This window comes from Podarcis melisellensis (assembly GCF_964234715.1).
Source record: "Podarcis melisellensis genome assembly, chromosome: 2".
Taxonomy (NCBI): domain Eukaryota; kingdom Metazoa; phylum Chordata; class Lepidosauria; order Squamata; family Lacertidae; genus Podarcis; species Podarcis melisellensis.
Window position 1 is genome coordinate 120126013 of NC_138529.1, and position 27489 is coordinate 120153501.

Genomic DNA, 27489 nt, shown 5'->3' on the forward strand with positions numbered 1-27489 from the left:
GGGGGGCGCTTTGTGGGTTCCCATTGGCAGAAGGCGCAGTATCCCCAGCACTATACAGTTTAGGTGGTGGCGGGGGGGGGGGGAGAGAGAGACACTGGCTCTTCAAGGGTTAAAAGCAGCCATTATATTTTGACAGAGAGGACTTCCTGGGGGAGAGGAAAAGCGTCACTTCCTCCTCCGTTTGTCACATGTGACAAGCTGCGAGGGAGGAGATTTTGCAGCGCGGAAGACTGTGCCTTTTGCAAGGTAGGAAATCGAGGGATATATTTTTTTTGGGGGGAGGGGGCTCCTGTGCCAGAGCAGCTCCTTTGCAGGAGAGAAGCCCTCCGGGGGAGGAGCATGCATGGGGCGGCACCCCACATTTGAGCCCCGAAAGAGCTGCGGGGAGAGCAAAGGACCTCGAGGGCTGCAGGGGCGCCCCAGGAGGAGAGCAAGGCAAGAAGGCGAGGCGGGGGGGGAGGGAGTTGTAGGGTGGGGTAGGAAACCCCCCCCCCCAAAAAAGGAAAGGGGGCAGGATGGCTCTGGGGAGAGGAGGAGGGAGGCATGGATGTTTTGGAGAAAGAGGGGTAGAGTAGAGAGGGCAGGATTAGACCAAAGGGGGGGTCTTGGATCGGGGGCTTTCTGCTGAGGAGATGCTCCGCCCTTGAGCTACAGCCCCTTCCCCTAAAGTGGGGCTGGGGAGAGGGAGGAAGTGGGGTGGGGGTCAGCCCTGTCACAGCTCCAGGCTGGCAGAGAGAGAAGGAAGCCAAAAAAGGAATGTTTTGAATGATGGTGGGTAGAAGATCCTCTTTCAGGCGTGACTCCACTTTCCTCGCATGGTGGGGTCCAGGAGGGGGGGCACTCCTCTTTTACCAAGGAAACTGCAAGTGGGTGTCCACACCTAGGCAGGCTTATCTTTCACCAGGAAAATATGTTGGATGGGAAAATGGCTGCAGGGCCTCTGAGGCTGCCTTTGCTTCTCCCTCCCTCCCTCCCTCCCTCCCTCGAACGTGCATCTTCTGAGCTCCTCAGGAAGGATGGAAGAGGCAGATCCTGCAAACCTAGCGAGGATGGAAGGGGGAAGATGGACGGTTGACCTGGTCCGGCTGCTTCCCCCAACCTCTGACCGTTCCCCTCCAGGACACTCAGAGAGATCTGCTGAGTGGCAGGGAATGGAGTTGGGGGCATGGAGGTTTGGGGAGTGGAAATAAGGAAATTCTGTGGCAAGATAAAATCCCTGCAGGCTCCCTTTGCTTCTGCCTGAGTTACAGGGGGTTGGGGGGGGGAGGATGGATGGACACCCCCCAAGTGAGCCGAAAAGACTCAGGGGGGAGAAAAGGCAAGGAGGTCTTGACTGGAAGAAGGGAGGGGAAGAGGACCAATGGGTTTCTGTGTGTCAGAAGAGGGAGAATATGCACAGCAATCCATTGCAGATTTGCTCATTTCTTCGATGGGATACTACTGAGCGTACCATGCCCGCCTTAAGAAAGATAGAGGAAGCAGGCAGATTAATTTGGAATCACAAAAACATGTTTAAAAACTGTTGGGGACTGTTGCAGAGGGGATGTCCAGCGGCAGGAGAATATCTAGGGCAGGAGAATTCCCTGCAGGGCTGCTGAGACTTCCTTTGCTTCTTTTTCCGTCCCAGGAAAATGCCGCTTGTTTTGCCTTCTGAGCTCCTCAGGGAGGATGAAAGAGTCTGATTCTCCTGGTATGCCTCTCCTGGTATGCCCCGCAGAAGACCTTAAGGTCCATGAATAATCATAGTTTAGAGGTCCCGGGCCCTAAGGAAGTCAGATTATCCTCCACCAGGGCCAGGGCCTTCTTAGTGATGGCTCCGACCCGGTGGAATGCTCCATCCCATGAGACTAGGGCCCTGCAGGATTTAACTTCCTTCCGCCGGGCCTGTAAGACAGAGCTATTCCACCTGGCTTTCAATTTGAACTTAGCCCGATCTTTTATTCCCCTTCCTTCCCTCCCCCTTCCCTTTTTATGAAGATTACCCGCTCTGGGATCCCACAGCTAATTCTCCCCTGGTCTCCTCGCTGGCCCAAATAGGACTAACTTAGCCAGCTAGCCCTGGTGATCATCTAATGTTTAGGTGGATGGATTTCCACCTAAATTGTTTTTTGAATTCTGAATTTATTGTTATTCACATTTTATACTGTATTTTATGCTGTTTTTTGTTGCATCAATTAAGTGTTTTAAATATGTTGTTAGCTGCATTGAGCCCGGTTTTCTGAACCAGGAAGAAGGGGGAATAAATAAAATTTAATTTTATTTATTTATTTATTTACTTACTTACTTACTTATTACTCTGCAAACCTAGCGAGGATGGAAGGGGGAAGATGGACGGTTGACCTGGTCAGGCTGTCTCCTACAGCCTTTGAATGTTCCCTCCCAGGATCTGCAGTGGGATCTGGTGAGTTCCAGGGAATGGAGAGGGGGGCCTGGGGAGATGTTGGGGTGAGGAAGCTCCCCTGGAAAGAAAACAAGAAAGGCTGCATGGCCAGAGCTCTGGACCGGCAGAGATTAAAGATAGGCAGGAAATGAATGTTTTCTAATGGTGACTTGGGCATAGCCAGGATTTGGGGGCTTCTGTCTACCAGCTCCATCTGGTACACAGGCTGAGACCCTACCTGCACACAGACTGTGGTACATGCTATGGTTATCTCCCGCTTGGATTGCTACAATGCGCTCTAGGTGGGGCTGCCTTTGAAAGTGACTCGGAAACTACAATTAATCCAGAAAGCGGCAGCTCAACTGGTGACTGGAAGCAGTTGCCAGGAGCATATAACACTGGTCTTAAAGGATCTACATCGGCTCAGAGTTTGTTTCTGAGCATCATTCAAAGTGTTGGTGCTGATCTTTAAAGCTCTAAACAGTCTTGACCCTGTAGACCTGAAGGAGCATCTCTAACCCCAGACACTGAGGTCCAGCTCTGGTTCCCTGATTGCCAGAAGTGAAGTTACAGGGAACCAGGCAGTGGGTCTGCTCAGTGGTGGCCCCCTTCAGATGTCAAGCAGATAAAGAACTATGTAGCTTTTAGAAGACATCTGAAGGCAGCCCTGTATTGGGCATTTTGATGTGTTATATATGCTGTGGCTGAGGAAACCCAGCCAGATGGGCAGGGTATAAATAATAAAATCACCATCATCATCATCAGATGTTACAGAAAGTCTCACTAGGATGGTGATTTGGATTACATTTTTAATTGTCATCTTCCCTTAACTTTAGCAGGTGATGAACACGACAGTTGTTGTTCTCGGGTCTCATCAGAAAGAAATAAGCATGAAGTCAAAGGAAGGACCTTTCAAGATCAAGAGGAAACAAGACCACAAGAGGAAAACCAAGAAGAAAATAGGAGGTATGAAGGCCTTCTAATGCAGACTGATAACGACCATCAAATCCCAGTCCAGAAAAAACATCAGAAGGGGAAGAGAACAAATGAGAGACCTTTATGTGGCAAAACATTCAAAAGTAAATCTAGGTTCAATTCACACTGCAGAATCCACACAGAGGAGAAACCGTGTAAATGCTTGGTGTGTGGAAAGAGCTTCAGTGACAGCTCAGGCCTAAAATCACATGAAAGAATTCACGCAGGACAGGAATCATACGAATGCCTAGAATGTGGAAAGGGTTTCAAGCGCCACTTAAACCTTAAAAGACATTACAAAGTCCACAGTGAGGAGAAACCATATACCTGTTTAGAGTGTGGAAAGGCTTTCACTAGCAGATCAAGCCTTGTATATCATAAAAAAATCCACACAGGGGAGAAACCATATACCTGTTTTGAGTGTGGAAAGGCCTTTACTAGCAGCTCAGGCCTTGCAATGCATCAAAAAATCCACACAGGGGAGAAGCCGTATAAATGTTTGGAGTGCGGAATGAGCTTCGCTTACGGCTCAAGTCTTACATTGCATCAAAGAATTCACACTGGGGAGAAATCTTATAAATGTTCGGAGTGCGGAAGGAGCTTTGCTCACAGTGTTAGCCTTACTACACATAAGAGAACCCACACAGGGGAGAAACCATATAAATGCTTGGAATGTGGAAAGTGCTTCAGCCAGAGTTCAAACCTTAGTTCACATAAGAGAACTCACACTGGTGAGAAGCCGTATAAATGCTTTGAGTGTGGGAAGAGCTTCAGTTAGAGTTCACGCCTCACTGTGCATGAGCGAATCCATACAGGGGAAAAACCATATAAATGTGTGACATGTGGAAAGAGCTTTAGTAACCGCACATACCTTGTTTGCCATCGCAGAATACATTCAGAAGAGAAGCCATATAAGTGCTTTGAGTGTGGAAAGAGCTTCCGGCATGGTACAGGCTTTCATAAACATCAAAAAATTCACAGAGGTGAAAAACCATATGCATGTGTTGAGTGTGGAAAGAGCTTCACTCAAAGCTCACACCTTAAATGTCATCAAAGAATTCACACAGGGGTGAAACCATATACCTGTTTTGAATGTGGAAAGAACTTCACTGAAAGCTCAAGCTTTAGATCTCATCACAAAGTTCACACAGGGGAGAAACCATATAAATGTTTGGAGTGTGGAAAGAGATTTGCACATCGATCTGGCCTTACTTCTCATAAAAGAATTCACACAGGGGAGAAACCATATATATGTTTGGAGTGTGGAAAGAGATTTGCACAGGGATCTGCCCTTACTTCTCATAAAAGAACTCACACAGGGGAGAAACCATATAAATGTTTGGAGTGTGGAAAGAGATTTGCACATGGATCTAGCCTTACTTCTCATAAAAGAACTCACACAGGTGAGAAACCATATAAATGTTTAGAGTGTGGAAAGAGATTTGCACATAGATCTGGCCTTACTTCTCATAAAAGAACTCACATGGGATAAACCATATATATACTTGGAATGTGGGAAAAGATTTGGTCAGATTAAACAAATCATTTTGCATAAGTGAATCAAGATGGGGAAAATATTTCGATTCTTGTAATGAGGAAAGCACTTTAAGAGGAGCACCGCTAATTTGCAAGATATAGGTTTGTTGGATTTGGAGGGACATAATAACCATTGGGGTTGGCACCATTATTGAATTTATGGAAAGGAAAAAATACAGAGATTTCTCAAATCATATTATAAGGAGATCACTTCTTAAAGTTTGGGAGAAATACAAAGATCGCTTGGAGCCTAAAATCCCGTGGTGGGCCTATCCAAGCAGAGGCCACAGTGGTGAAGAAAAAAAATACGTTGTGAAATTGGCCTACTTATAAAATAATTTTAAAAGAAGATAACCAACTGAAACTTAAAAGTTTTGAGGAATTAAGAGATATTATTACAGATTGGTTCCAATATTATCCAATATTCAAAAAAATTAATGTAGATAAAAAGGGTTTGCCAAGGAAACCTCGAGATTTGATTTACATCAGCCGTGATAAAGTGGTCTCAAGACTTTGGGTATGTTATAACATTGTCCCAATGGGAAAATCTGTGGAAGAATAGTTGGAGATTTACCACGTGCTATGTCATAAGGAAAACGTTTTAAAAATGCAGCACCAGTGGTATTTGACTCCATGGAAATTAGCCAAAATGTACAAAGGAGCCAAAAGTAACTGTTGGAGATGTGGAGATCAAACAGGCTCACTGTATCATATATGGTGGCAATGTAGCAAAATAAAGAAATTTTGGGAGGAAATCCATTCAGAATTAGAAAAAATGTTAAGACTTTCCTTTACAGTGGGACCTCGGGTTAAGAACTTAATTTGTTCTGGAGGTCCATTCTTAACCTGAAACTGTTCTTAACCTGAGGTACCACTTTAGCTAACGGGGCCTCCCGCTGCTACCGTGCAATTTCTGTTCTCATCCTGAAACAAAGTTCTTAACCGCGGTACTATTTCTGAGGTAGTGGAGTCTGTAACCTGAAGCATCTGTAACCTGAGGTGTCTGTAACACGAGGTACCACTGTAATAGAAAGCCAGAGGCACATCTGTTGGGGATCACTGACTCAGATATTCCAAAACAAATTAAAGGTATTTTTTTGTATGCAACAGTGGCAGCGAGAGTCCTTATAGCCATCAAGGTGGAAAAGCAACATAATTCCTTCCAGACAGGAGTGGATTCAAAAATTGACTGAATATGCTGAATTAGATAGCTTATCACGAAAAAATAAACCGAGAGCTGAATTTGTATCAAAATGGGAGTGCCTGATCACCCCATCTGTCTCCTGAGAAATCTCTATGTGGGACAAGAAGCGACAGTTAGAACTGGACATGAAACAACTGATTGGTTCAAAATTTGGAAAGGAGTATGACAAGGCTGTATATTGTCTCCCTGCTTATTTAACTTATGTGCAGAATTCATCATGCGAAAGGCTGGGCTGGATGAATCCCAAGCCGGAATTAAGATTGCCGGAATAAATATCAACAACCTCAGATATGCAGATGACACAACCTTGATGGCAGAAAGTGAGGAAGAATTAAAGAACCTTTTATTGAGGGTGAAAGAGGAGAGCGCAAAATATGGTCTGAAGTTGAACATCAAAAAGGGACATTCTTTCACCTTTGGTGGACTTGTCCAAAAGTGAAGGCCCTCTGGGAAATGATCTACAATGAGTTAAAAAAGGTGTTTAGGTACACCTTTCCCAAGAAACCAGAGGCCTTCCTCCTGGGCATTGTGGACCAAAGGGTGTTAAAGAAGGATAGAACACTTTTTATGTATGCAACCACAGCAGCAAGAATACTTATTGCAAAATATTGGAAGACACAAGATCTTCCCACGCTGGAAGAGTGGCAGATGCAGTTGATGGACTATATGGAACTGGCTGAAATGACTGGCAGAATCCGAGATTTGGGAGAAGAGACAATGGAAAAAGACTGGAAAAAATTTAAGGACTATTTACAAAAACATTATACGCTGTATGAATGTTAAGAATCTGCATGACTTGGAAAATTTAGCTCCTGCAACTAGATTGGAAACAGAAAGTTAAGTTACAAGTAAGAAAAAGCTGAAATTTAAAGCTATTATATGTATTATTTTAAGGTATAAATATTTGACAAAAGGTACTTTAAATTTAGAAGTAAAATATTTTGAAAGATATAAATAAGACTCGAAACAAGGTAATAATTTGCTGATATGTTTTATTGTAAAGAATGCAGGGTGAGGGAGATGTGGGGAAGTTCAGTTAACAATTTAAAAATGTACTCTGAAAGTTGGATTATTTTTCTCTTTTCCTTTCTATCCTTTTTTTATTTTCTGTAAACTGAAAATATAATAAAAATTTTATTAAAAAAAAGAAGTTGAACATCAAAAAAACGAAGATCATGGCCACTGGGCCTATCACCTCCTGGCAAATAGAAGGGGGGGAAATGGAGGCAGTGAGAGATTTTACTTTCTTGGGCTCCGTCATCACTGCAGATGGTGACAGCAGCCACAAAATTAAAAGACGCCTGCTTCTTGGGAGAAAAGCGATGACAAACCTAGACAGCATCTTAAAAAGCAGAGAAATCACCTTGCCAATAAAGGTCCATATAGTTAAAGCTGTGGTTTCCCCAATAGTGATGTATGAATGTGAGAGCTGGCCCATAAAAAAGGCTGATTGCTGAAGAATTGATGCTTTTGAATTATGGTGCTGGAGGAGACTCTTGAGAGTCCCATGGACTGCAAGAAGATCAAACCTCTCCATTCTGAAGGAAATCAGCCCTGAGTGCTCACTGGAAGGATAGATTGTGAAGCTGAGGCTCCAATACTTTGGCCACCTCATGAGAAGAGAAGACTCCCTGGAAAAGACCCTGATGCTGGGAAAGATGGAGGGCACAAGGAGAAGGGGACGACAGAGGACGAGATGGCTGGACAGTGTTCTTTAAGCTACCAGCACGAGTTTGACCAAACTGCGGGAGGCAGTGGAAGACAGGAGTGCCTGGTGTGCTCTGTTCCATGGGGTCACAAAGAGTCGGACACGACTAAATGACTAAACAACAAAAAAACTGTGTAAAAATAATATAAAAAATAATATTTTGGTATGGCAGTAAAGTTATTTAGAAAGAACTAAGGAATAAATGGGAGGTTGGGTTTAATGATAATGAGATTTTTTTTACTGTAACAATAAATTGCAATCTCAAATTTATGTCATATTTTTTATCTTACTAATAACAATAGATAGTTTAAGTTTTCTTTTCCTTCCCCCCTTCTCAATTTGTACTCTTTATTGGTATTGTCTTTTTGTAATATTTTTTTTCCAGTTATGTAATTTTGTCCCAGTTATGTAAGAGAGCTTCTTTCACTTCTTTCATTTAAATCCACGTAAATACAGAGATTACAATTACTTCCTGGCTTTCCGACTCTTCCTGCATCTGTATTTTACGCAAGGAGTAAAAATACATCTAATCCTAAGCTTTAGGAAGAAATTTCTGACTGCAAGTGAGATGAGCTACCTTGGAAGGTGGTGAACACTCCTTCCTTTTTTTAGGTTTTTCAGCAGAGGTCGGGTGGTTGTTTTTCCTGCATTGCAGGGGGTTGGTCTAGATCAGGGATTGTCGACCTGGTCCCTACCGCACACTAGTGGGCATTTCAGGATTCTAACTGGGCAGTAGGGGGTTCTGAATCTTTCTTCCATCAAGTCCTGGTGGGCGGTAAGGAAATTTTACCATGAAGAAAGATGCATTAGTGGGCGTTAAGTATAAAAAGGTTGACTACCCCTGGACTGGGACGTAGGTGGTGCTGTCGTCCAATCCACAGAACCTAGGGCTTTCCTATTAGAAGGTTGGCAGTTCGAATCCCTGCGATGGGGTGAGCTCCCGTTGCTCGGTCCCTGCTCCTGCCAACCTAGCAGTTCGAAAGCACATCAAAGTGCAAGTAGATAAATAGGTACCGCTCTGACGGGAAGGTAAACGGTGTTTCCGTGTGCTGCTCTGGTTCGCCAGAAGCGGCTTAGTCATGCTGGCCACATAACCTGGAAGCTGTACGCTGGCTCCCTTGGCCAGTAAAGTGAGATGAGTGCTGCAACCCCAGAGTCATCCGCCACTAGACTTAACGGTCAGGGGTCCCTTTACCTTTACCCCAGGACTAGATGATTCTTGTGGTCCCTTCGAACACTACATTTCCCTGGTCCTGAATGGGGTAACTGTGCCAGCATGACTAAGCCTTCAGGTCCAGTATACCTGAAGGAGCGTCTCCACCCCCATCGTTCTACCCGGACACTGAGGTCCAGCACCGAGGGCTTTCTGGCGGTTCCCTCACTGTGAGAAGCCAAGTTACAGGGAACCAGGCAGAGGGCCTTCTCGGTAGTGGCGCCCTCCCTGTGGAACGCCCTCCCACCAGATGTCAAAGAGAACAACAACTACCAGACTTTTAGAAGACATCTGAAGGCAGCCCTGTTTAGGGATGCTTTTAATGTTTGATGTATCACAGTATTTTAATATTCTTTTGGAAGCCGCCCAGAGTGGCTGGGGAGGCCCAGCCAGATGGGCGGGGTATAAATAATAAATTATTATTATTATCATTATTATTTGTATTATTCTTTGACCTTGAGTTTCCGGTTCTGGTCTTGCACCATGGCGGCAGCTCCCTCGACATTGGAGGGAGGCACAAATGAAGGGGTAGGGAACGAAAGGGTTTAAGCATTCCTGGAAACCTCCTGGGGTATGAGGGAGCAGGCTGACCCCCGGTCGACTCAACGGCTCGCTCCCGTGCAGATCAGCATGGGGGCAGATGGAGGAGTTGGGTAATCACCTTTGCCATGATGCAACCCCCTCGGACCGCCATCAAAAGCAGAGGTTCTCCTTATAATTGGAAGAGATGTGGACACTAGAAGCTATATGTGGTTTGAAAGGAGTGAAGGTGGGGAGAACCTTGTTGTTTTGACCGATGTCGTTGGGAAACCAGAGCTTAACCCCACCACCACCCAAATAAATATAAGGAGGTGTTGACGTACAACCTATTTTTAAGAGGAAGGACATTGGCTAAACAGCACAACGCTACTATGGAGGTGAGAGGAATTTCACAAGGGCACATGAATAGCAGTGGTCCCCGAATGCTTGGAGAGAAAAATCATTCCCGTCTAAGACAAGGAAGAAAATGGTGAATGTTTGAAAGTTGTTGATCAACTGAAAGCAGAGGCCTGTTGTTGGATCCTTGCCCATCCTGGCTTATAAAAGCTAGCCGGGAAGGATTGGGCGATGGGCTTCATGGGGTGGTGAATGCTTCCCTCCGTGAGGGAGCCTTCCCAGACCCGCTGAAAGAGGCGGTTATTAAACCGCTTCTTAAAAAACCATCTTTAGATCATCAGGAGGTTTGGGCTGGGTGTTCATCAGTATGCAGATGATACCCAGCTCTACCTCTCTTTTAAATCAGAACCAGTGAAGGCGGTGAAGGTCCTGTGTGAGTGTCTAGAGGCGGTTGGAGGATGGATGGAGGCTAACAGATTGAGGTTGAATCCTGACAAGACAGAAGTACTGTTTTTGGGGGACAGGAGGCGGGCAGGTGTGGAGGATTCCCTGGTCCTGAATGGGGTAACTGTGCCCCTGAAGGACCAGGTGCGCAGCCTGGGAGTCATTTTGGACTCACAGCTGTCCATGGAGGCACAGGTCAAATCTGTATCCAGGGCAGCTGTTTACCAGCTCCATCTGGTACGTAGGCTGAGACCCTATCTGCCTGCAGACTGTCTCACCAGAGTGGTACATGCTCTGGTTATCTCCCGCTTGGACTACTGCAATGCGCTCTACGTGGGGCTACCTTTGAAGGTGACCCGGAAACTACAATTAATCCAGAATGCGGCAGCTAGACTGGTGACTGGGAGCGGCCGCCGAGACCATATAACACCGGTCTTGAAAGACCTACATTGGCTCCCAGTACGTTTCCGAGCACAATTCAAAGTGTTGGTGCTGACCTTTAAAGCCCTAAATCGCCTCGGTCCAGTATATCTGAAGGAGCGTCTCCTCCCCCATCGTTCTGCCCGGACGCTGAGGTCCAGCTCCGAGGGCCTTCTGGCGGTTCCCTCACTGCGAGAGGCCAAGTTACAGGGAACCAGGCAGAGGGCCTTCTCGGTAGTGGCGCCCGCCCTGTGGAATGCCCTCCCATCAGATGTCAAAGCGATAAACAACTACCTGACATTCAGAAGACATCTGAAGGCAGCCCTATTCAGGGAAGTTTTTAATATGTGACATTTTAGTGTATTTTTCATCTCTGTTGGAAGCCGCCCAGAGTGGCTGGGGAAACCCAGCCAGATGGGCGGGGTACAAATAATAAATAATTATTATTATTATTATTATTATTATTATTATTATTATTATTATTATTATTATTTGTAGGAATGAAAATCACGGGAGACGAGTAGTGGGTGTCATGTGAGAGGCGTCTGCCGGGGAAGTCCCGGGAACTCTCTTTTATTGAATATTACAAGCATTGCCACAGGTGTGGTTGTGGCTGATTGGTTGATACAAACACAAAGAAACTCATTGCCTATTGGTTAATGCAAATGCAAGGCGGGAATTAAATGTGAGGGGTGGGAATTACATGTGAACATTAATCACTGGTAGATTAAAGGCTGGGAAACGAGGTTGGAACCAGACAGGCATGAAACCTCCTAACTAAAGATTAATATGGCATGAAACAATTACTAATGATTGATCATAACATGAAAGAATACAACAATCAAGTTCTATAGATGTGCTCGGCTATGCATGGAGAACAGGTCAACATGAACTTAAGATGAATTGAGCAAAGGAAAGAATGTCTTAGTGTTTGGAACAGTGTGTGCAGAAACAGGGAAAAGATCATGAGCGAGAGTTCCCAGAATGCAAGAGAAAAGAAGCAATGCTTCCCCATAATGCAACAGTTATGTGCAGAGGGAAAACATATGTGCAGAAGGAAAACTTCCCTTTAATTATTATTATTATTATCTGGAAGTGGGATGGAGGGGGGAGCTGTGTTGAGAAGGACAGGACTTCATCTTGTGACTTCAGGTCCGCCCTGAACCACCCAGGAATGACAACATTGGGACAACATTCCTACTGCCCAAGGTCACAGTAGGAAAAACATCAGCGGCAGTGATATACCCATTTTGACTCTTCTGCACCCTATCTGCATAACTTAGCAATTATAAAATATAGACGTGCATTTACTCTCACAAGATTGAATATACTGCCTTTGGTTGTAATTGAGGGACGATTCCACATGAAAAACGGTTATGTCCCTGTGGTGATGGCAGTACCGAATCAGTGGCGCATGTGCTGAGAGTTGTGACAATAAACTATTGTATGGGGTGCACAGTTCGACACACAACTTTTGCAGGGGTTTCATTTTGGTGGTAAAGTCGAAATCACATATAGTCGGGACAAACCCCTGGGAATGCGTCCATCGGACCATCCTTGCCTTCTGGAACCAGCAGCCGGATGGCTCTTAGACCCCCCGTCCTGCCCCCACACCCATTTTTCTGCCCTGTGGAAAAAGAGCTTTAAAACTCTCTGCAATTGTATATATTTTTACTTTTTCGGTGTTTTCTTCCCCCTGTAAAATGACAGGGCTGTGCAGTTTTGCAGTTAAGTGATTGTGATGGAGCAGGGTGAGCTTGGCACCAGTTTTGTGTCTCTGCAGGGTCTGTGAAGCTGAAATGAAACATTTGCACCCGGCTTCTTTGCTCACCTGTTACCTTTGCAACAACAACAACCCTGTGAGGTGGGCTAAGCTGTGAGCAAAATCTGTGAAACTGCGCATCCTTGTAGGTAGGGTTTGTCTGTGTCCTGCCTGCCCCCCCCCCCATCTTCTCAGTAACCTTGTGAGGTGGGCATGGTTTCGAGATGGCTGTTCTGGCACTATGGTCCTGATATTGCAAAAAGCAGCCTTAGGAGATCTGGGGTGGGGTGCTTATTTCTCTTTACCAGGGGTGAGAAAGAATTCTTTTGCATTCTGCTGTAACATAACAGGGCTATGAAATGCCCCACCTGCATATCAAGAGGGGCACTCTAACCACTATGCCACAACTGCCCCACATTTGAACCTTGGAGCGGACCCTCTGCAGAATGCAAATCCCACCGCCCTGGGAATGCAGGAAGAAAAGGAGAGCGTGCCCCCCTCCAAGGGAAGGGGGCGCTTTGTGGGGTCCCTATCGGCGGAATCCGCAATGTCTCCAGCACCACGCAGTTTGGGTTGGGGTGGGAGAGATGCTGGCTCTTCAAGGGTTAAAAGCAGCGATTATATTATGAGAGAGGACTTCCTGGGGGAGAGGAAAAGCGTCACTTCCTCCTCCATTTGTCATATCCTCCTGCATTTGAACAACTGCAAGGGAGGAGATTTCGTAGCTACAGCAAGGTTGGCAGAGTGAAACGGAAGCCAGGAAAGGAATGTTTTTAATGGTGGTGGGAAGAAGATCTTATTTCAGGCATGGCTCCACTTTTCATGCATGGCTCTGGGGCTCTGTTTGCTTCTTCCTCCCTCCCAGGAACCTGCAGCTCCTGAGCTCTTCTGAGCATTGCGCATGCGTGGGGTTGCACCCCCAATTCAGCCCCCAAAGAGCTGCGATGAGTGCAGAAGGTTTTAAGGGGTGCAGGGGCGCCCCAGGAGGAGAGCACGGCAAAAAGGCAGGGCGGGGGAAGAGGCAGATTTAGGGTGGGCTATGAAACCCCCCCCCCCCAAAAAAGGAAAGGGGGCAGGATGGCTCTGGGAAGAGAAGGAGGGAGACATTCATGTTTTGGAAAAAGAGGGGTAGGTAAACTCATTTCAGCTCTACAAAGACATGGGCTCTTTTATTCTTCAATGCCTTCCCTGTCTGGGGGGTTCAGGAGGAAAGCCCCCAAGGAGGCGCAGTCTCTCTGTATAGCAGACCAGCCATAGGAAGGTACCAAGGTGTTGGGAGAGATGGAGGAGGGACGGCTTTAAGGATGGGAAGAGGAGATCCGCTGGCCATAAAATGTCATTAGTTTCTCACCACCAGCCACTGCTGCGGCAAGGTTGGCAGAATGAAAAGGAAGCTAGGAAAGGAATGTTTTTAATGGTGGTGGGAAGAAGATCTTATTTCAGGCATCACTCCACTTTTCATGCATCGCTTCACCGTCACCAGGAAAATGTCTTGGGCAGGAAAATGCCTGCAGGGCCTCTGAGGCTCTCTTTGCTTCTTCCTCCCTCCCAGGAACCTGCAGCTTCTGAGCTCTTCAGTCCAAGCAAGGATGGAAGGGGGAAGATGGACGGTGGACCTGGTCAGGCTGTCTCCTGCCTCCCTCCAAACAACCTCTGAGCGTTGTCCTCCAGGACCCTCAGAGACATCTCGTGAGTTCCTAGGAAGTGGAGATAGGGACTTGGGGGGGTGGAGAGTGAAACAATGAATAAGATAAAGGGGGGAGATTTTACTTTGGAGGCTGTGGGTGGGCCCCAGATATATTGGGAGGCTTCCCCTCCCTATATATCCATGGAGGAAAATCCCTGGAGGGGCTCTTAGGCCGCCTTTGCTTCTCAATCACCCCCCAAAACCTGCAGCTTGTTTAAACTTCTGAGTCCTGCAAAATAGTTCCAAAGAGGCTGGATTTGTGGTCCTAGGAAGGATCTGAGCTGGGGCTCCCCACCTCTGAGGCTGGGAGAGGTTGGCTGAGTTTGAGTGTTGGGGGTGGAGAAGGAGGAATGGGGGGGTGGGGGCTGGAGGAAAACCCTCCCTCAAGCAAGCAGAAAAGACAGGAGAACATGCAATGTAAGAAGGTCTTGACTTGGAGGAAGGCAGGGGAGAGGTCTTCTCCAAAGTCTCTCACCTGGAGCATGCGCCAATATGTTGCCAGAAGAGGAGGAATAGGCAGAGGAGCCCTATATAGATATAAGACCCACTGCGTTCAATGGGATCTACTTTCAGGTCACAGCTATGCCCCCCCATGCCATAAGGCCTGGGTGCAAGGCCCATTCCACCTGGCCAAGGGGGCGGAGCCCAGGCTCACCTTGAACAGCCAAAAGAGGCTCCTGGGAGGCCACTGGGACATTGCTGGAACAACTCTTGGGTTGGGGCAACTGGCTAAAATGCTTTAAAAGGTTCTGATTTTCGTTCCTCCGTTTTGTTTTCGTCGGGTTGGTGTTGGTTAATTGTTTAGTTGGGGTGGGTGGTTATTTTAATTTGGGTATAGCTGTAAACATGTTGTTATTATTGTTGCTATTCTTATTATTGGTTTGTTTGTTGCTTGTATAGGATATTTCTGTTTGATGTTTTGGTCTGTTTTTATATATGCTGTTAGCGGCTCAGGGTGGCTGGGGAACCCAACAGATGGCAGGGAAATAAAATTTACATATATGTCCCATTTGGGCCTCTGCAGGGGCAGGAGAATATCTAGGGCAGAGGAATCCCTGCTTCTCTGAGGCTCCTTTTACTTCTCCCTCCCTCCCTCCCTCCCTCCCTCCCTCCCTCCCAAGGAACCTGCAGCTTGTTTAGGCTTCTGAGCTCCTCAGGAAGGATGAAAGAATCTGATCCTCTTTCACCCTCTTACGGCTAACAACCCCTTGAAGATCCCGGGACCGGGGTATGCGGAAATTGATTGACGACGTGACCTTGCTGATTTCTTTACGATCGCCAATCAGCCTTTATAGCGGGTCCGGCACGCTTCCCCAGCGACTACTGCTCGGTCTGGCTTCCTCCCAGGTCACGCGTAGCAGAGTAAACAGCAGCGGCATAAAACTGTCCCACAGTAACACAGCAGGCACTTGTGTCCATAAACAGTTATTTATTGCAGCATTTTAGCTACAAAGTCCGTCACTGCTGGCAGCCATGTCATTCTCTCTCTCAGGCACACGGAGAGAACATCCTTCTTCTCCCTCAGAAATCACAGGGAGAACTGAAAGTACAGGAAAACAAGCTCCTCCTTGCTCCTTGCTTCTAAAGCTTACGTCAGATTGTGACGCACTCTCTCAGAACCCTTAACCATTTATGTTCTGAGCACTCACACCCCCCTTTGTGTTACTATCTGACGTCTGTGGACCATCTTCAGTAACACCTTGTGAGATCAATCCCATCCCCAATGCCTTGCGCCCTCCCTTGGCAGACCTGTTTGGCATTTGTGGAACCACCTCACAACTCTCAGAATCGCACTGTGCGAAACTTACCCACGCACCTGTGGCCTGGTACCTCTCAGGTGGAATACCCTTGGTTGTGCGACTGCTCCGCCTAGGCACAAACTCCGGTGTTTCCTCTGACTCACTTTGATCAGCAGGTGTGTCCTCTGCATCATGGGATTCACCCTCTGACTTAAAGCGTCTTCGAATCCTCTCCATTACACTCACAGGAGAACTAGGCTCACTCTTGGGCAATCTCTTAACAGCTTGTGGAGATTCCCTATCCAGCTCCTGACCCTGGTCAGTGACCTGGTCGTCATCAACAGACTCAGCCTCTCTTTCCTCCTCATCAGAACTGTCTTCTGGATCAGAGAGACATTCTGAGAGAACATCACGCCTGACAGGAGTCTTTGACTTTACATCCTCCTCACAGAACTCAGCGTGTTTACTGATCAGCACCTTACTCTGATCACCTGAAGGGTAAGCAAACCGCCATGCACGGGCTTCTGGCTCATACCCACAGAAAATCATTTTCTGGACTTTGGCTCCATCTGGCCCTTGCAAAGCTTTAGGCACAGGGATAAATGCAGGAGTCCCAAACTTGCGCAGAAAATGAATCTGAGGTTTTCTGCCATTCAACACAGAGTACGGTGTGTCACCTACCAGTGAGTTGTAGACACGATTCCAGGTGAAGGACACGGCCCTAGTTGCCTCCAGCCAAAACTTAGGAGGTAACCTAGCTTCTTTCAGCATCACCTGTGCAGCTTTAACCAGAGCTCCACTCCTCAGCTCTGCCACCCCCCCTTGCTGGGGAGAAGTAACTGTGTGACGTATCCCTTTCTGTTGAAAGTACTGCTGCAAAGCAGAACCAGTGTACCTAGCATTTCTGTCACTGATGATTGCTTTTACCCTGGTGGAAAACCTTAGCTCCACCCCCTCAATCCAGCTCTTGATCAGCTGTGCTGCATCCTCCCTGGATTTGAGACCATGAGTCCAGGAGTTCTGCGAAAAATCATCCAAAAAAGTTAGCAGAAACTTGCCCCCCCTAGACTCTGTTCCCTGACAGGATTAAACAGATCTATGTGTACCAGCTCAAAAGGTTTAGTGGCCATCCGTTCCACCTTTGGGTAACTGCACCCTCTCACCTTTGCTTGCTTGCAAGTGTCACAGTTAATGGCACTTCCACAATCTTTAATCTTGCAACCTGCAACAACCTCAGGTAACGTCTGCAAATCCTCTAAAGGATTGTGAATCGCTCTCTGATGCCATACACATGCACACATGACATGAGCGGGAATTGTAGTACGCTGGTTGGGAACTGTAGCACGCAACGCTTGTGCTTTCTCAACCTTCCCCTCACCCCCAAGAGACGTCTTAAGAATGAAAAGATCATTCTGTCCCTTCCGCACTTTGGCCAGTAACCTCCCCCCTCTGGAGATTGTGCAGACATCATTTTCAAAACAAACTTTGAACCCCTTATTTAACAAATAAGGCACAGATAACAAACAGTGATGAACCTCTGGGACAACACAAAAATCCACCGACTCCTGCAAAACAGAAAGATATACATTAGTACACTTGGTAATTTTAGTTCTCTGTCCATTCGCGAACTTAACAGTCTGTCCCTTCGGAACTGCCGTGCAATTCCACATCTCGACTGCAGGGGTCTCTGGAACCATGTTGCGGTTAGCTGCAGAGTCAATAACAAAGCTGACGGAATTTTCCACACGGCTGTCTTCGAACAAAGCCATGCTCGCAGAGACTTGATAAGATTCTTCCTGTTGTTTCCCACAGCCACCTGCACGCCTGCCTGCCTGGCTTCCTGCCTGACCAGGCCTGTTGCCATGGAAACCCGACTGGTTCCCATGAGAAAAGACTTTGCAAACATCCTGCCCCGCCTTTGTGCTCCGGTGGGGGCAACTGCCACGTAAATGTTGAACTCCAGTGGAAAAACACTGCCCGGGGCTCCTCCCAGCTGGACTGGCCTTCCTTCTTCTGGAACGGCGCCTCCCACCAGCCTGGCCCCCCTTGAAGCTGCTCTCCGCTCCAGCTCCAGTAGAAAGCCTTTTAAACTCGCCTTTGGAATTTTCCGCCCCTCCGATCTGCTCACCAGCACTCCTAGAGGCTGCAACCGGGGCTACTAGTCCAACGTTACCAGGGCTCTGGCCTCCTGCTGAAGCTTCACACAAGCCTTTCAGCAAATCCCAGGCAGCCCTCGCTGTCTTTACACCCTCCAAATGAGGTTTCAGCGATGCATCAACGCATGCTCTGAGCATATTCAGCTCTTGTTGCATTCTCTGGCTATCTTCAGCCAACACAGCCCCACAGCTTGCTTCAGCTGCTGGCCAGCCAAGGGGTGGTGCTTTTGGCTCCCACTGGTTTGCTTCCCAAAACCCAGTGACTAGGAACCACCCCTTTATTCTTTGCTTCCAGGTTGCCCAACTTTTTAAAGTGTGCTTTTCCACTGGAATATCCTGGCTCTCGGCCATCTTCTCCCGTTCTCCCGTTCTCCCAAGATGCCCCAAGCTGTACTCACTCAGTGCTCAGTGCTCAGTACCAGCTCATCCGGCTCTTCCTTGCGTGGAGAAACGATTTTTCCAGCTGCATTTCAGCCTTTTAGCTCAGTCTCAACAGCCTCCTTGCCTCTCAGAAACAGGCAATTAATCATTCTGCTCTCCGGCATCCAGGCAGCTTCCAAACTCCGGCCGGCTCCCTTTTTCTCAGAACGCCAACTTCAAAGCATTCTCGGAGCTCCAGGACAGTTTTACGAGCGTTGGCTGACCTCCATAACCTATGCGGAAATTGATTGACGACGTGACCTTGCTGATTTCTTTACGATCGCCAATCAGCCTTTATAGCGGGTCCGGCACGCTTCCCCAGCGACTACTGCTCGGTCTGGCTTCCTCCCAGGTCACGCGTAGCAGAGTAAACAGCAGCGGCATAAAACTGTCCCACAGTAACACAGCAGGCACTTGTGTCCATAAACAGTTATTTATTGCAGCATTTTAGCTACAAAGTCCGTCACTGCTGGCAGCCATGTCATTCTCTCTCTCAGGCACACGGAGAGAACATCCTTCTTCTCCCTCAGAAATCACAGGGAGAACTGAAAGTACAGGAAAACAAGCTCCTCCTTGCTCCTTGCTTCTAAAGCTTACGTCAGATTGTGACGCACTCTCTCAGAACCCTTAACCATTTATGTTCTGAGCACTCAAATTAGACTCGCCTTGACTAGAGCCAGGGCCTTTTCAGCCGTGGCCCCGGCCTGGTGGACCACTCTCCCACAAGAGATCAGGGCCCTGCGGGGTTTGACACCTTTCCTCAGGGCCTGCAAGACGGAGCTGTCCCGCCAGGCCTTTGGGCAGGATGCAGTTTCACTTACTTTCCTTTGTATAAAACAAGCCCGAAGGAGGCCCCCAACCCGCTCACAGGTCCTTGTATGATCAGTGGAAACAGTTGGTCCTGGCAAGTATTAACCAATCTCAATTCCAACCTGATAATTGCCAACTGCTTAGATATTAGCTTGTCTGAATTAATTTTAAGATGTATTTTAATTAATTGATATCTGTTTTTATGCATATTGTGTTGTTTTTATGATGTTAGCCACTCTGGGCCCTGCCTTGGCTGTTGTTGTTGTTGTTGTTATTATTATTATTATTATTATTATTATTATTATTATTATTATTCTCCTGCAGACCTAGCAAGGATGGAAGGGGGAAGATGGATGGTTGACCTGGTCAGGCTGTCTCCCAAAATCTTTGAATGTTCCCTCCCAGGATCTGCAGTGGGATCTGGTGAGTTGCAGGGAATGGAGATGGGGGCCTGTGAAGATGTTGGGGGGGTGAGGAAGGCTGCAGGGCCAGAGTTCTGGGCTGTGAGAGATAAAAGGTAGAAAAGGAAAGGAATGTTTCTCAATGCTGGAATGGGTGCAGGATTTTGTTGGGGGGGGGGCCATAACCGGTGTGGTCGGTCAGTTAGTTAAGTATTTCTAATGTTTTACCATGGAGGCGCAGGTAAGTTCTGTGTCCAGGGCAGCTGTCTACCAGCTCCATCTGGGTCACAGGCTGAGACCCACCCTGCCCATAGACTGTCTGCCCAGACAGAGTGGTGCATATTCAAGTTACAGTGGTGCCCCGCTAGACGAATGCCTCGCAAGACGAAAAACCCGCAAGACGAAAGGGTTTTTCGGTTTTTGCGACGCTTCGCTAGACGATTTTCCCTATGGGCTTGCATCGCAAGACGAAAGCCCATAGGGAAATCTCGGGGACCTTTTTTTAAATGCTGGCGGTGGGGAGCAAAGCCTTCCCCCCCCTCCGGACTTCAGAAGAGGTCCAGGAAGGCCGGCGGGGGCGAAAGGCTTTGCTCCCCACCGCCAGCATTTTAAAAGCGGTCCGGGATAGCAGGGAAGCGCTTCCCGCTATCCCGGACGGCTTTTGAAGGCAGGCAGGGGGGGCAAAGACTTTTGCCCCCCCTGCCTGCCTAACCGGGGGCTTTTAAATCGCCCCGGGACTGTCCGGGGCGATTTAAAAGCCCCCGGACGGCTTTTGAAGCCTCCCCCCCGCCCGGCTTCGGGGCATCATCCCGATGCCGGGCGGTGGGGCAGGAACGCCTCCCCCAGCCGCCCGGCTTCGGGGCATCGTCCCGATGCCGGGCGGTGGGGCAGGAACGCCTCCCCCAGCCGCCCGGCATCGGAACGATGTCCCGAAGCCGGGCGGCCGGGCGGGAAAGCCTCCCCCCCCGCCCGGCTTCGGGGCATCATCCCGATGCCGGGCGGTGGGGCAGGAACGCCTCCCCCAGCCGCCCGGCTTCGGGGCATCGTCCCGATGCCGGGCGGTGGGGCAGGAAAGCCTCCCCCAGCCGCCCGGCATCGGAACGATGTCCCGAAGCCGGGCGGCCGGGCGGGAAAGCCTCCCCCCCCCGCCCGGCTTCGGGGCATCGTCCCGATGCCGGGCGGTGGGGCAGGAACGCCTCCCCCAGCCGCCCGGCATCGGAACGATGTCCCGAAGCCGGGCGGCCGGGCGGGAAAGCCTCCCCCCCCGCCCGGCTTCGGGGCATCGTCCCGATGCCGGGCGGTGGGGCAGGAACGCCTCCCCCAGCCGCCCGGCATCGGAACGATGTCCCGAAGCCGGGCGGCCGGGCGGGAAAGCCTCCCCCCCCGCCCGGCTTCGGGGCATCGTCCCGATGCCGGGCGGTGGGGCAGGAACGCCTCCCCCAGCCGCCTGGCATCGGAACGATGTCCCGAAGCCGGGCGGCCGGGCGGGAAAGCCTCCCCCCCCCCGCCCGGCTTCGGGGCATCGTCCCGATGCCGGGCGGTGGGGCAGGAACGCCTCCCCCAGCCGCCCGGCTTCGGGGCATCGTCCCGATGCCGGGCGGTGGGGCAGGAAAGCCTCCCCCAGCCGCCCGGCATCGGAACGATGTCCCGAAGCCGGGCGGCCGGGCGGGAAAGCCTTTGTCCCCCCTGCCTGCCTTCCCAGGGGCTTTTAAATCGCCCCGGACAGCGGAGAAGTCCTCCGCTGTCCCGGGCGATTTTAAAATGCCGCCCGCCAGAAGAGGTCGGGGGAAGGCTTTTTCCATAGGAACGCATTAATTGATTTTCAATGCATTCCTATGGAAAACCGTGCATCGCAAGACGAAAAACTCGCAAGACGAAGAGACTTGCGGAACGAATTAATTTCGTCTTGCGAGGCACCACTGTATCTCCCGCTTGGACGACTGCAATGCACTCTAGTTGGGTTTACCTTTAAAGGTGACTCAGAAATTACAATTTATCCAGAATGTGGCAGCTAGACTGGTGACTGGGAGCGACCGCCAGGAGCTTATAACACCGGTCCTAAAGGATCTTCACTGGCTCCCAGTACTTTTCCAAGCACAATTCAAAGTATTTGTGCTGACCTTTAAAGCCCTAAATGGCCTCGGCCCTGTAGACCTGTAGGAGTCTTTCCACCCCCATTGCTCAACCCTAGACACACAGGTCCAGCTCTGAGGGACTTCTGCTGGTTGCCAGAAGCGAAGTTACAGGGAACTAGGGACAGGGCCTTCTCAGTGGTGGCCCCCTCCCTGTGGAACGCCCTCCCTTGTCAAGGAGATAAAGAACTACGTAACTTTTAGAAGACATCTGAAGGCAGTCCTGTATTGGGCAGTTTTTAATGTTTGATGTTTTACCATGATTTACCATGTTACCACTCTGGGCCCTGCCTCGGCTGGAGAGGCCAGGATACAAAAATTGTTGTTATTATATTATTATTATTATTATTATTATTATTATTATTATTATTATTATTCTCCTGCAGACCTAGCACAGATGGAAGGGGGAAGATGGACAGTTGACCTGGTCAGGCTGTGTCGCACCACCTCTGACTGTTCTCTCCCAGGACCCTCAGAGAGATCTGGTGAGTCTCAGGGAATGGAGATGGGGACCTAGGGAAATGTTGGGGTTGAGGAAGCCCCCCTGGCAAGAAAACGAGGAAGGCTGCAGGGCAAGAGCTCTGGGCTAGCAGAGATAAAAGGTAGAAAGAAAGGACATGAATGTTTTCTAATGGTGACATGGGCATAGTCAGAGTTTTGGGGCTGCTGTCTACCACCTCCATCTGGTACACAGGCTAAGACCCTACCTGCACACAGACTGTGATACATGCTATGGTTATCTCCCGCTTGGATCGCTACAATGCGCTCTAGGTGGGGGTGCCTTTGAAGGTGACTCGGAAACTACAATTAATCCAGAAAGCAGCAGCTCAACTGGTGATTTGGAGCAGTTGCCAGGAGCATATAACGCCGGCCTTAAAGGCTCTACATTGGCTCAGAGTATGTTTCTGAGCATTATTCAAAGTGTTGGTGCTGACCTTTAAAGCCCTAAACGGCCTCAGCCTTGTAGACCTGAATGAGCATCTCCACCTCCATCATTCTGCCCGGACACTGAGGTCCAACTCTGAGGGTCTTCTGCTGGTTTCGTCTCAGTAAGAAGTGAAGTAGTGGAACCAGCCCTGCGGAACACCCTCCCTTCAGATGTCAAGGAGATAAAGAACTACATAGCTTTTAGAAGACATCTGAAGGCAGCCCTGTATCAGGAAGTTTTTAATGTTTGCTGTTTTCCCTTAATTTTAGCAGGTGATGACCAGGACAATAATGGTTCTCAGGGCTCATCAGAAAGAAATAAGCATGAAGCAAAGAGAACAAATGATAGCCCTTTGTGTGGCAAAACATTCCAAGGTAAATTGAGCCTCAACCCACACTGCAGAAACCACTCCGAGGAGAGACTGTGTAAATGCTTGGTGTGTGGAAAGACATCTGGGGAGATGTTGGGGTTGAGGAAGCTCCCCTGGCAAGAAAGGAGGGCTGCAGGGCCAGAGCTCTGGACTGGCAGAGATTAAAGATAGGCAGGAAATGAATGTTTTCTCATGGTGACTTGGGCATAGCCAGGATTTGGGGGCTTCTATCTACCAGCTCCATCTGGTACACAGGCTAAGTCCCTACCTGCACACAGACTGTGGTACATGCTGTGGTTATCTCCTGCTTGGATTGCTACAATGCACTCTAGGTGGGGCTGCCTTTGAAAGTGACTCGGAAATTACAATTAATCCAGAAAGCGGCAGCTCAACTGGTGACTGGGAGCAGTTGCCAGGAGCATATAACACTGGTCTTAAAGGATCTACATTGGAGTTTGTTTCTGAGCATTATTCAAAGTGTTGGTGCTGACCTTTAAAGCTCTAAACAGTCTTGACCCTGTAGACCTGAAGGAGCATCTCTAACCCCAGACACTGAGGTCCAGCTCTGGTTCCCTGATTGCCAGAAGTGAAGTTACAGGGAACCAGGCAGAGGGCCTGCTCAGTGGTGGCACCCTTCAGTTATCAAGGAGATAAAGAACTATGTTACTTTTAGAAGACATCTGAAGGCAGCCCTGTATTGGTCAGTTTGATGTTTTATATATGCTGTAAGCTGCCCAGCGTGGCTGGGAAAACCCAGCCAGATGGGCAGGGTATGAATAATAAAATCACCATCATCATCATCAGATGTTACAGAAAGTCTCACTAGGATTGTGATTTGGATTACATTTTTAATTGTCATCTTAACTTTAGCAGGTGATGAACACGACAGTCGTTGTTCTCGGGTCTCATCAGAAAGAAATAAGCATGAAGTCAAAGGAAAGACCTTTCAAGATCAGGAGGAAACAAGACCACAAGAGGAAAACCAAGAAGAATATAGGAGGTATCAAGGCCTTCTAATGCAGACTGATCACGGCCATCAAATCCCAGTCCAGAAAAAACATCAGAAGGGGAAGAGAACAAATGAGAGACCTTTATGTGGCAAAACATTCAAAAGTAAATCTAGGTTCAATTCACACTGCAGAATCCACACAGAGGAGAAACCGTGTAAATGCTTGGTGTGTGGAAAGAGCTTCAGTGACAGCTCAGGCCTAAAATCACATGAAAGAATTCATGCAGGACAGGAATACTACGAATGCCTAGAATGTGGAAAGAGTTTCAATCGCCATTCATACCTTAAAAAACATCACAAAGTCCACAGTGAGGAGAAACCATATGTCTGTTTTGAATGTGGAAAGGCCTTCACTTACAGCTCAGGCCTTGTAGATCATAAAAAAATTCACACAGGGGAGAAACCGTATACTTGTTTTGACTGTGGCAAGACCTTCAGTCGAAGCCAAGGTCGTCTTGTTCATCAAAAAATCCACACAGGGGAGAAGCCGTATAAATGTTTGGAGTGCGGAATGAACTTCGCTCACAGCTCAAGCCTTACATCGCATCAAATAATTCACACTGGGGAGAAATCTTATAAATGTTTGGAGTGCGGAAGGAGCTTTGCTCACAGGGCTAGCCTTACTTCACATAAGAGAACCCACACAGGGGAGAAACCATATAAATGCTTGGAATGTGGAAAGAGCTTCAGTCAGGGTTCACACCTTAGTTCACATAAGAGAACTCACACTGGTGAGAAGCCGTATAAATGCTTTGAGTGTGGGAAGAGCTTCAGTCAGAGTTCACACCTTACTGTGCATAAGCGAATCCATACAGGGGAAAAACCATATAAATGTGTGACATGTGGAAAGAGCTTTAGTAACTGCACACACCTTGTTAGCCATCGCAGAATACATTCAGAAGAGAAGCCATATAAGTGCTTTGAGTGTGGAAAGAGCTTCCGGCATGATGTGGGCCTTCATATACATAAAAAAATTCACAGAGGTGAAAAACCGTATGCATGTTTTGAGTGTGGAAAGAGCTTCACTCTCAGCTCACAGCTTAAATGTCATCAAAGGATTCACACAGGGGAGAAACCATATACCTGTTTTGAGTGTGGAAAGAACTTCAGTCACAGCACAAGCCTTACATCGCACCAAAGAATTCACACAGGGGAGAAACCACATAAATGTTTGGAGTGTGGAAAGAGATTTACTCACCGTGCTAACCTTACTTCTCATAAAAGAACACACACAGGGCAGAAACCATATAAATGTTTGGAGTGTGGAAAGAGATTTGCTCACAGTGCTAACCTTACTTCTCATAAAAGAACACACACAGGGGAGAAACCATATAAATGTTTGGAGTGTGGAAAGAGATTTGCACAGGGATCTAAGCTTACTTCTCATAAAAGAACTCACATGGGATAAACCATATATATACTTGGAATGTCATTTTGCATAAGTGAATCAAGAGGGGGGAAGTATTTAGATTCTTGTAATGAAGAAAGAAGTTTAATTAGAGCACCGCTAATTTGCAAGATATAGGTTTATTGGATTTGGAGGGACATAATAACCCTTGGGGCTAGCACGCTTATTGAATTTATGGAAAGGCAAAAATACACAGAGATTTCTCAAATCATATTGTAAGGAAATCACTTCTTAAAGTTTGGGAGAAATACAAAGATCAGTTGGTGCCTAAAATCCCGTGGTGGACCTCTCCAAGCAGAGGCCACAGTGGTGAAGAAAAAAAATACGTTGTGAAATTGGCCTACTTATAAAATAATTTTAAAAGAAGATAACAAACTGAAATTTAAAAGTTTTGAGGAATTAAGAGATTATTACAGATTGGTTCCAATATTATCAGTTATTCAAAAATTTAAAGTAGAAAAAAATAGTTCACCAAGAACCTCAAGATTTGAATCCAACGTAATACACTCAAAAAGTAAAACTCTCTCTAAAGCTTATCGTCTCCTCCACTGGGAAGTCGAGGAGGAAGAAGTTACATCAGCCATGATAAAGTGGTCTCAAGACTTTGGGTATGTTATAACAATGTCCCAATGGGAAAATCTGTGGAAGAATAATTGGAAATTTACCACGTGCTATGCCATAAGGGAAAACGTTTTAAAAATGCAGCACCGGTGGTATTTAACTCCATGGAAATTAGCCAAAATGTATAAAGGAACCAAAAGTTACTGTTGTGGAGATTAAACAGGCTCACTGTATCATATATGGTGGCAATGTAGCAAAATAAAGAAATTTTGGGAGGAAATCCATTCAGAATTAGAAAAAAATGTTAAGAATTTCCTTTACAGTGGTCCCTCGGGTTAAGAACTTAATTCGTTCTGGAGGTCCGTTCTTAACCTGAAATTGTTCTTAACCCGAGGTACCACTTTAGCTAATGGGGCCTCCCGCTGCCTCCGTGTGATTTCTGTTCTCATCCTGAGGCAAAGTTCTTAACCCAAGGTACTATTTCTGGGTTAGCGGAGTCTGTAACCTGAAGCGTCTGTAACCTGAGGTACCACTGTAATAAAAAAGCCAGAGGCGTATCTGTTGGGGATCACTGACTCAGATATTCAAAAAAACATTAAAGGTCTTTTTTTGTATGCAACAGTGGCAGCGAGAGTCCTTATAGCCATCAAGGTGGAAAAGCAACATAATTCCTTCCAGACAGGAGTGGATTCAAAAATTGACTGAATATGCTGAATTAGATAGCTTATCAGGAAAAAATAAACCGAGAGCTGAATTTGTATCAAAATGGGAGGCCTTTAGAATATATCTTAAACAAAACTATACTATGTTAAAATCTGTAGCTACTTTTGAGTGATCTCAGTGGTCTTTATTAATTGCTTATATAAATATTACTAAATTGTAAAAATAATATAAAAAATAGTATTTTGGTATGGCAGTAAAGTTATGTAGAAAGAACTAAGGAATAAATGGGAGGCTGGGTTTAATGATAATGAGATTTTTTTTATTGTAACATGAAATTGCAATCTCAAATTTATGTCTTATTCTTCATCTTAATAATAACAAAAGATAGTGTAAGTTATCTTTTCCTCCCCCCCCCCCTTCTTAATTTGTACTCTTTATCGGTATTGTCTTTTTGTAATATTTTTTTCCAGTTCTGTAATAAGCATGGAAAATATAATAAAATTTAAATAAGAACAATAATAATTGGAGCACCGCTGCCGTGAAATCAGTGGTGTGGAGAGCTTCTTTCATTTCTTTCATTTAAATCCACGTAAATACAGAGATTACAATTACTTCCTGGTTGTTTTTCCTGCATTGCAGGGGGTTGGTCTAGATCAGGGATTGTCGACCTGGTCCCTACTGCCTATT

General features: G+C 47.3%; 2 protein-coding genes across 2 annotated transcripts in view; one reads left to right on the forward strand and one right to left on the reverse strand.

Moving 5' to 3' along the window:
- Positions 1 to 27489, reverse strand: part of LOC309364919 (uncharacterized protein) — a 105396-nt gene that overhangs the window by 13150 nt on the left and 64757 nt on the right. The gene's annotated exons all lie outside the window — the stretch shown is intronic.
- On the forward strand, positions 155 to 25594 carry LOC309364660 (uncharacterized protein). The gene is made up of 4 exons (XM_081902386.1): positions 155 to 246; positions 14071 to 14207; positions 22250 to 22348; positions 24035 to 25594. Exons 2-4 carry the CDS (start codon positions 14108 to 14110, stop codon positions 25576 to 25578), a joined length of 1743 nt encoding a protein of 580 aa, XP_081758512.1. The 5' UTR covers positions 155 to 246; positions 14071 to 14107; the 3' UTR covers positions 25579 to 25594.